The sequence below is a fragment of the Sinocyclocheilus rhinocerous genome, unplaced genomic scaffold (assembly GCF_001515625.1).
Source record: "Sinocyclocheilus rhinocerous isolate Xijiao unplaced genomic scaffold, SAMN03320098_v1.1 scaffold1206, whole genome shotgun sequence".
Classification (NCBI taxonomy): Eukaryota; Metazoa; Chordata; class Actinopteri; order Cypriniformes; family Cyprinidae; genus Sinocyclocheilus; species Sinocyclocheilus rhinocerous.
Genome location: NW_015659931.1, coordinates 22,983 through 32,654, shown reverse-complemented (window position 1 = coordinate 32,654; position 9,672 = coordinate 22,983). Strand labels below are relative to the sequence as shown.

At 35.5% G+C, this 9,672-nt stretch overlaps 1 protein-coding gene across 1 annotated transcript in view; it reads left to right on the top strand.

Moving 5' to 3' along the window:
• LOC107724511 (transcriptional enhancer factor TEF-5-like) overlaps positions 1 to 8,915 on the top strand; it is a 30,267-nt gene extending 21,352 nt beyond the window's left edge. The window contains exons 6-12 of the mRNA XM_016533484.1: positions 1,553 to 1,681; positions 1,769 to 1,812; positions 1,896 to 1,952; positions 5,294 to 5,462; positions 5,647 to 5,790; positions 5,868 to 6,020; positions 8,245 to 8,915. Coding sequence (XP_016388970.1) covers positions 1,553 to 1,681; positions 1,769 to 1,812; positions 1,896 to 1,952; positions 5,294 to 5,462; positions 5,647 to 5,790; positions 5,868 to 6,020; positions 8,245 to 8,358 — 810 coding nt within the window. The 3' untranslated portion in view covers positions 8,359 to 8,915. The remainder of the gene's footprint in view (positions 1 to 1,552; positions 1,682 to 1,768; positions 1,813 to 1,895; positions 1,953 to 5,293; positions 5,463 to 5,646; positions 5,791 to 5,867; positions 6,021 to 8,244) is intronic.
• Positions 8,916 to 9,672: the final 757 nt, after the last annotated feature.

Sequence of the window (9,672 nt, the reverse complement as noted above, 5' to 3'; positions counted from 1 at the left end):
AAAACGTATCCTTGTGTCGCGGCTGACACAGAATAGTGTACGCAGTTTGCGTTCAGCGGATATTCTCCAAAATGGTGCTACGGTGATTCGGAGAGACACAGAGGAGACAAATTGTTGAATAAAGTCATTATTTTAGTTTTCTTCGCGTACAGAAAGTATTCTCGTCGCTTCATAACGTTACGGTTGAACCACTGATGGCAGATGGACTATTCTGATGATGTCTTTCATACTTTTCTGGGCCTTGACAGTGTAATTTACTTAGCAGTCAATGGAACAGTCACAGCCCTCCCGGTTTTCATCCAAAATATCTTAAATTGTGTTCCGAAGAAGAACGAAGCTTTTGGGGGTATGGAACGACATGGGGGTAAGTGATTAATGACAAAATTTTCATTTTGGGGTGGAGTATCCCTTTAACTTAAAACTGTTCTTTCTGGCCAAAAGTCTATGATAACGCTTCCTTCATTGAAAAAGTCCATCCCCTGTTGTCCTCGCATCAAAATATACTATATCAACACATTTGTTTTAGAGCTGTTTTGGACTTTTTTTTTTTTTTGTAAATGGTTCTTGATCTGTGCATATTTCTCTCCTGATTCAGACGAGATGACCTTTTGACTGGAAAAAGCAATATTATGAATAGCGAACTCATATTTCAGCCACGAGCAATGGTTTAAAGTTAAAACATTTTAATGACTAATGTGTTTCTTACAAAATTTACTTTTTGGCTTCACAATTGATGGAGTGGAGAGGTGTGGAATACTTGTGGATTATTATGATGTTTTTATCAGCTGTTTGGACTCTCATTCTGACGGCACCCATTCACTGCAGAGCATCCATTGGTGAGCAAGTGATGGAATGCTACATTTCTCCAAATCTTAATTTCTTTATTTTTGGGTGAACTTGCTTTAACAGTAGTTTCGGCCTTGGGTTTGCTGTACGATTTCAATTTTTATAGACATATTATAGGCCTATTTTGTAATAAATTTAGAGAATTTGAAAATCTCCCATTGACATGCTTTTTTAGAAAGTTCAGCATTCTAAAATCCGATTTCAATTTTTATAGACATATTATAGGCCTATTTTGTAATAAATTTTGAGAATTTGAAATCTCCCATTGACATGCTTTTTTAGAAAGTTCAGCATTCTAAAATATTTGCATACTGATTTGCGATTGGTTTTCTGTCTGACTCTGTTTGTATATTGTATTGTGAATTTTTTTTTTTAATGCCTTTATGCCGTAGAGATGGTTTTGCAGCTCTATGTGCTGATTTTCATGCACACCTGAAAGAAAACCAGACACGTGAAGCCTAAAACATCAACTTACCTGAAGCTTTAACACTTTTCCATCGCTGTCTTGCAAACACTGTAAATGTGAATCTAATTCTCTTTGTGATTCATTTGGTGCTCTCTGATCACCTATTATTTCCCCTTCTAATGCTTTTGGTCTTACTTTATCATAAATCCGCAGGCTGCTTTGCATTAATTAAAATTAACAATGATTTTGTCTGTATTTTCTTCTGGATTATTCTGCTGACCTGTGTCTCCGTCTCCTCAGGATCAAGCGTCCAAAGACAAGGCTCTCCAGAACATGGCGGCACTTTCCTCCGCTCAGATCGTGTCCCCAAGTCTAATCAAAACACCTCTTCCGCCTCTTCCACAGTCCCCTTACCCCCTGTCTGCACGGGTACAATTAAGATTGTATTTAACCTGGAAGTTACCTTGTACACAAATTATAGAGCAATTTGATTTATTTTCATTGCTGTTTTTCCAGTTCTGGCCGACCCCCATCCCAGGTCAACCTGGACCCTCTGAGGAGTGAGTAACTCATGAATTCATACGTGTTTATCTGTGTGTTTGTGTATTTGGCACGTTTAATGGATCACGTTTTTATGTATCAGGCTGGTTCTTAAGCACAATCCAGGAAGAAGTCCTGGGCTTGTCCGCACCAGCTACGCGTAAGTTCCCTCCACAGAGCTTGAACTGATCTTTCGCTAGCTTGATTCACTGCTAGGGATGGGAATCTGGTTCAGATTCCCTTGAAGGTAGTATAATAGGTCCAACTGTTTATTATTTGACAGATTCAAACTAGTATCTCTTGAGTTTAAGAGAGTGTTAGTTTAATATTATTTATATACTATTATAGATTTCATTGATATTTTGAATGCTTATTTTAGTTAGTTGCCAAAGCAACATTTCTAATTTTCGTTAAGTTTAAGTCTTTCATCTAATTTTTATATTTTATTTTAGCTTTACTTCAATTAACAAAAAAGTATTTTTAATAGTTTGTTAACAATAACAATGCTGGTTTGAATACGGGAAAAAAACCCATCTTAGTCAGTTGTTTGTAAATCAGTTTTTTGTGGACAGCTGGTGAAAATGGTGCATCTGTTTATTGTTTGAAAACTTATTTTGGATGCGATTAATCACGATTAATCATTTGACAGCGCTACAAACTTGTCATGAGCACGTTAAAAAAACGGCTGTTGCCAACAAAAAAGAATCTTTAAGAGCTCATTGCAGTTTTCCAACCAAAATGAAAACTAGATGGTTTAATGTTTGAAAATGTTAAGATTAAGACACAAATATTAGACATAAATATTAGTATTGCAATTGTACAGTTGGATTGTAAAATAAAATATTTTTAAATTATAATAATTTAATAATTTTATTCAAATTTATTTGTACTTTGTAAAAACTACAATACAGCAACAAAAACACGAACAAACACTGAACGATTGTCTTTTTATTAACTAACATTAACACAGATTAATAAATGTATTGTTCCATGTTCGTTTGTATACCCCGCGCAAGGTTTATGCGCATAGTCCAAGTCTTCTTCTCCGTTTTTAGTGTATCTCTGTGGCAGAATTACAGCGCCACATACTGGTCTGGCATGTATACTACATCGTTTTGTGTCGGTTTCGTGGTTTGTGTGGACGCAGATATTTCTTGAGATGAGGGGAATAAAAGATTGGATTGGGAAAGCTCTGGCTTCATGTGGACGTAGCCTCAGAAACATACAAAATATGCAGAGCAGTGGGTCCCGAGGACTGGAGTTGAGAACCACTGGCATAGACTAGCTTTATTAGTGAATCTTAAGTTGCATCCAGAAATGCAGACGGCTCACAATATATATGACATTTCCTTTTACAGTACAGCAAACACCTGTTTGTTCACATTGGCCAGACCAGTTTGAGCACAAGATTGCTATGCACATGGAAAATATAGAAATATTTATATATAATTATATAATAATACATGATAATATACTAATAAATAATATTGCAATAATTTCAGGAAACTTCCTGTGCCTGAAAAAGTCATGGAAATTAATAAATTCATGAAGTTACGAAGTCATCCATATGAAGTCATCCATTTCTATAATATAAACTGTTCTAGATGCTTAACTCTAAATTATTGAATTGACTAGGAATTTCTCTTTGCAATGCTTAGTAATCGCAAACAACTGAGAAAGTCATGGAAATTCATTGGTTGTTAAAAGTAGGGAACTCTTATTATTTTGTAGCAGCCACTCTTTTTCATCATATTCGTTTCAGATTTCAAGCTCACAGTTTGGCTAAAACGTGGTTAGATTTAATGTAGATTCAGTAGGGGTGCAGGAAATGCCATTAGAGACAGATTTTAGTATGCTGCTCTGTCTGGGTTCTGGTTTTTATTCCCAACATTATTCACTGGCAGCCTGATTCCTCTCTACATCGTTGGCTCTGTGGTCTCAGCTTTTGCTGAGATCTCTTGAGCATGTGTGTTATCAGACGTGAGCTAGTGCACATGACTTCTGTCATATTACACTCCCACTCTGAAGTAGGTGAACTTACGCTTGGCTGATACGGCCAAAACAAACAGTTGTGGGATAAGTGAAATGTTGAGGTGTGAAATATCCCACCTTTAAAGCAAAAACAATAACAAAGGGTTCCCACGGTCATAGACAACTGGAAGATATCAGGAAATTTGTGTTTTGTAGGACTGGAAATTAAAGGAACAGTTCACCCAAAAATGCAAATCCATCATCATTTACTCATCTTCATGTTGTTCCAAACCTGAATGAGTTCCTTTCTTCTGCAACAAAGAAGGTATTTTGAAGAATCTTGGTAATCAAACAGTTGACGGTAGCCATTGACTTCCATGGGGGAAAAAATTCTATGGAAGTCAAGGTTACTGTCAACTGTTTGGTTTCCAACATTCTTCAAAATATCTTCTTTTGTGTTCAGCACAAGAAAGAAGGGACGCAACAATGTATCGGCCAATAATCGGTATCATCCGATAAAAACAATTAGCCGATATTGGCCGATTGTTTAAAAACAGCTGGTGACATATGGTATATTATATGGTCAGCTAGTCATTATCACAAAATAAACCACAGACAGGGTGATCAGGACCCTGATGTGAAGCAAAGGAGTCTTGATTTTGGCAATAATGACTGGCTTATTGTCCACTATACTGTATATCTCACAACTATATACTGAATTAATAAATATGTGAACAAGAAATATTGATTTCAAAAATAAATTTTGATTCCATTTTTAGTTTCAGAGTATATATTTGAAAATCTTGTCCATTTCTATAGTGAATATAATTTTTTCTAGTTATTGTAGTTATTAAATTAATATCTAGTATTAAATTAATAATCAGCTGGATATTGCTCTTGTCTAGCATGAGGCTTGTTTACAAGTCAAACTGATGTTTGATTTGTGAGTGAATCATTTTCTGGTTGATTCTAAATGATTCATTTACAAACCAGTTTCATCAAAATGATTTTTAACAATCCTTATCCAGTAATTACAAATGATTGGAAATGGGCAAAAAGTGTGGGAACCCTGATAAGGCAATGTTTAACCCAAGTAAATGATCTTTTCATGTGCACTTTGTAACGAGTACAAGTTTTGCACAAGTAACTTTGATTCTAACAAATCCTGAACACTTTTTCCAAGGTTTATGCGCATAGTCCAAGTCTTCTTCTCCGTTTTTAGTGTATCTCTGTGGCAGAATTACAGCGCCACATACTGGTCTGGCATGTATACTACATCGTTTTGTGTCGGTTTCGTGGTTTGTGTGGACGCAGATATTTCTTGAGATGAGGGGAATAAAAGATTGGATTGGGAAAGCTCTGGCTTCATGTGGACGTAGCCTCAGAAACATACAAAATATGCAGAGCAGTGGGTCCCGAGGACTGGAGTTGAGAACCACTGGCATAGACTAGCTTTATTAGTGAATCTTAAGTTGCATCCAGAAATGCAGACGGCTCACAATATATATGACATTTCCTTTTACAGTACAGCAAACACCTGTTTGTTCACATTGGCCAGACCAACCCCTCCTACAGCGACCCTCTGCTGGAGGCGGTGGACATCCGACAGATCTACGACAAGTTCCCCGAGAAGACAGGAGGACTCAAGGAGCTGTACGAGAAGGGCCCTCAAAACGCCTTCTTCCTCGTCAAATTTTGGGTGTGTGCATGTCATTTATGTGATGTAAACCTTCACAGAAAAGCACTTTGGTGGTGTTTTGACACACAGTGTACCTGCCTTGTTATTGCTACAAATGTGAATGATTCCTTAAATCGTGCAGCTTGAATCTAGTTGCTTGTTGCATCACTTGCACCACAGTACTGAGTTAGTTTTTCTCTCTCAGGCGGATCTGAACAACAGCGGCGTTCAGGATGGACCGGGCTCCTTCTACGGAGTCAGCAGTCAGTACAACAGCTCAGAGAACATGACCATCACCGTCTCAACCAAAGTCTGCTCTTTTGGGAAGCAAGTGGTGGAAAAAGTGGAGGTCAGTAAGATCAGCCTTTAATTGCCTGAAAAGCGCTAGTGTTTCTCGTATCTGAGCGTGCTTTATTGGATTTACAGACAGAGTACGCTCGTGTCGAGGGAGGGAAGTGCTTGTATCGGATCCATCGTTCTCCCATGTGCGAATATATGATCAACTTCATCCACAAGCTCAAGCACCTGCCTGAGAAATACATGATGAACAGTGTATTAGAAAACTTCACCATCTTACAGGTAAAACACCAATATTTCATATTGAAGACTTTAACACCCTGTCATGTTTATGTTTGGTTTCCAACATTCTTCAAAATATCTTCTTTTGTGTTCAGCACAAGAAAGAAGGGACGCAACAATGTATCGGCCAATAATCGGTATCATCCGATAAAAACAATTAGCCGATATTGGCCGATTGTTTAAAAACAGCTGGTGACATATGGTATATTATATGGTCAGCTAGTCATTATCACAAAATAAACCACAGACAGGGTGATCAGGACCCTGATGTGAAGCAAAGGAGTCTTGATTTTGGCAATAATGACTGGCTTATTGTCCACTATACTGTATATCTCACAACTATATACTGAATTAATAAATATGTGAACAAGAAATATTGATTTCAAAAATAAATTTTGATTCCATTTTTAGTTTCAGAGTATATATTTGAAAATCTTGTCCATTTCTATAGTGAATATAATTTTTTCTAGTTATTGTAGTTATTAAATTAATATCTAGTATTAAATTAATAATCAGCTGGATATTGCTCTTGTCTAGCATGAGGCTTGTTTACAAGTCAAACTGATGTTTGATTTGTGAGTGAATCATTTTCTGGTTGATTCTAAATGATTCATTTACAAACCAGTTTCATCAAAATGATTTTTAACAATCCTTATCCAGTAATTACAAATGATTGGAAATGGGCAAAAAGTGTGGGAACCCTGATAAGGCAATGTTTAACCCAAGTAAATGATCTTTTCATGTGCACTTTGTAACGAGTACAAGTTTTGCACAAGTAACTTTGATTCTAACAAATCCTGAACACTTTTTCAGCATCAAGCCATTTGCACAAACTCCTTACTCAAACATACCTGGACCTGTTCAACCACCCTTAGGTAAGTATATAGTTCATTTCGAGCACAGCCCACCCTGCTTCAGGTTCTTCCGTTTATGTGCATGGTTGAGTCTTAACTGTCGCCCCCTTGTGTTTGTGCAGCGTATGAGTCTCTGGCCCCTCCTCTCCCGCCGGTTGCCACCGCAGTGCCCGTGTGGCAGGATCGCACTATTGCCTCCTCCAAACTGCGCCTTCTGGAGTACTCCGCGTTCATGGAGGTCCCGCAGGACCAGGACTCTGTGAGTAGACAGGAGCATTCCACAAATATGCTTATTTACAAAGTTGAGTGAATAATGATATGGATTAGTGTGTTAGTTAATTAAATAAATATGCCGCATGTTTCAGAGTTAAGCTCTGTGCACTGTGTTTTTTTTTACACTCGAGAAGCTCATGATGAGGTGTTTGCAGCATCTCAGAGCGGCTTGGTTTACAGTAAATGCTGCTTCACATGAAATCCATCTCCACTTCAACTATAAGTTTTAAAATAAGTTTTTGTTTACATAATATATGTGTGTACTGTGTATATTTATTATGTATATATAAAGACACACACATACAGCATATATTTTACTAATATTTACATGTATTAATGTGTTTTTTTTTGTTTTTTTTAAAGAAATGAAAAAATCTTTTTTATAACACATTTAAAAAGAGGCATATCAATCATCTAGATTTAATTGAATTCATTAAATAAGTTGTTTTAAGAAATTGTTGTAATTGATGGGAAAGACAAAATAAAATGATAAATATTTTCAATAATATAATTATAATTATGAAAATATATAATTTTGAAATGTAATAAGGATGTTGATGATAATGTTAATCTTAATAAAAGTAATATATAATTTATGATAAAAAAAACTGTCACCGTTATAACACAGTATAAATGTTTTATAAAACTTTACAAAATTAAAACACACACACATTTTTTCTAAATATATAATTATCAGATAATTATGAAAATGTTTCTTATTTAATGATGATGATATGATAATAAAAAATAGTAGTTATATATAATTTATTGTTATTGTATATTGCTTGAAAATAATAATCACAATCATGTTGACATTATATTGATATTCATAGTAATATATAATTTATGATCAGAATAAATGGTCAAAAATTTTTCTATAATTTATTGGAAACAATATAAAATGATAAATATTTTATAAAATAAAGTTTACAAAATTAATGATATTGTAATATCTCATTTTGTTTTTATATTTGTTGTTTGGAAATAATAATTACAATCTGCATTTTCTAGTCAAAATTGAACGTCTTTTTTCCTGTAATAGAAAAGCTGTCTTCAGAGATGTTGAGTGTTTTTCTTCTCTGTTTGACCTGCTGCAGGTGGTGACCGACAGGGAAACCCAGGAGACTCTACTGTGTATAGCGTTTGTATTTGAAGTGTCTACGAGTGAACACGGGGCACAATACCACGTCTATAGGCTCATTAAAGACTAGCCCCCGCCGCCGCCAGCTGTTCTTACAACAGACTTCTGGTGCTTTGCACAGTCTCTCCGTCACACGTATGGAGGAATATGCCAAATTGTCCAAACATTGGAGGAATACGCCTAAATGTTACAAAAAAACCAAATGTTTTGCTTTCGTTCTAAACCTGGTACAGAATTCGAGTCTTTGAGGACATAAAACATATAGTATTACTCTGTTAAAAAAAAAAGTTTTTGTATATTTGTTTTTAAATGCCTTAAATACAAAATGGGTTGGTTTTGTTGCATATACAGATCAAAGATGTCTTTTAAGCTTTGTTGTGTCTCCAGAGGGAATGTGAATGAGTTTTGATGGGAAAGAATGTCATGAAAGACAATGTGTGCCATTTATGCAGCATTTTACAATGATTTAAGGGTGAATCTCACAAAGAAATGTCTCATTTTACCCTAAAATCAGAAGGAAAAATATATATATATTTTGGATAAAGAAAATGAAGGCTATTTTTAGGACTACTTTTGCATGTTATTTTCACGAACCCGAAACTCTTATTATAATGCAAGAGAAGATGCTATTGTCCTTACTCTTAAAACAGTCTTAAAATAGTATAAAGGCTGTGCTTTTTTCTTTCTTTTTTTGCATTACACTAAAAAGATTTGGGAAGCAATCTGATTAATTATCTTCAATATAATGTCATAATGCAAAAAAAAAAAAAAAAGTCCTAAAAATAAGTGTTTTCTTTATGCATTTTCATGAAGAAAATTTGTATTGTATTTTTTCTTTTGATTTTGGGGTGAAATATGAAATGGACATGTTGTTGCCAGGTTTTGTGAGATTTACCTGATTTGTAAATGAGGACCAGGTCGGCCAGCGGAGGGTTTACGTTCATCTTTATAAAGGACAGACATTAACCGAATAACTGCAGATGTTACTCGTTTCATCGGCTGTCCTTTGAACAAGAGAAAAGGCGTCAGAAACCGTTCTGCAGGTACTAAAGGATTTTGAGTAGTTGACCCAAATGTGAGTGCCTTTTCTTCAAAGAACACAAATCGATTGATACTCTGAAGTGCCTTTTGACTACCTCTTGACATAAAATAATAGGAATAGATAAAGCGATCAATTTCTTTATGCTACAAAGTATTTAACTCTGCTGTTCATCGAAGCTTTCGCGAGATGCATGAACTGAGGAAAGGTCGGATTGTTTAAAAGTCAAGTGTGAATGTCACTCTGGTACAAACAAAGTGCTGCCCATCGAGATTTTAAACATTTAATCCTGGAACAGTACCTTGATAGAGTTTGTTTTATGTCTTTTTAAGTCAGAGGACGTTG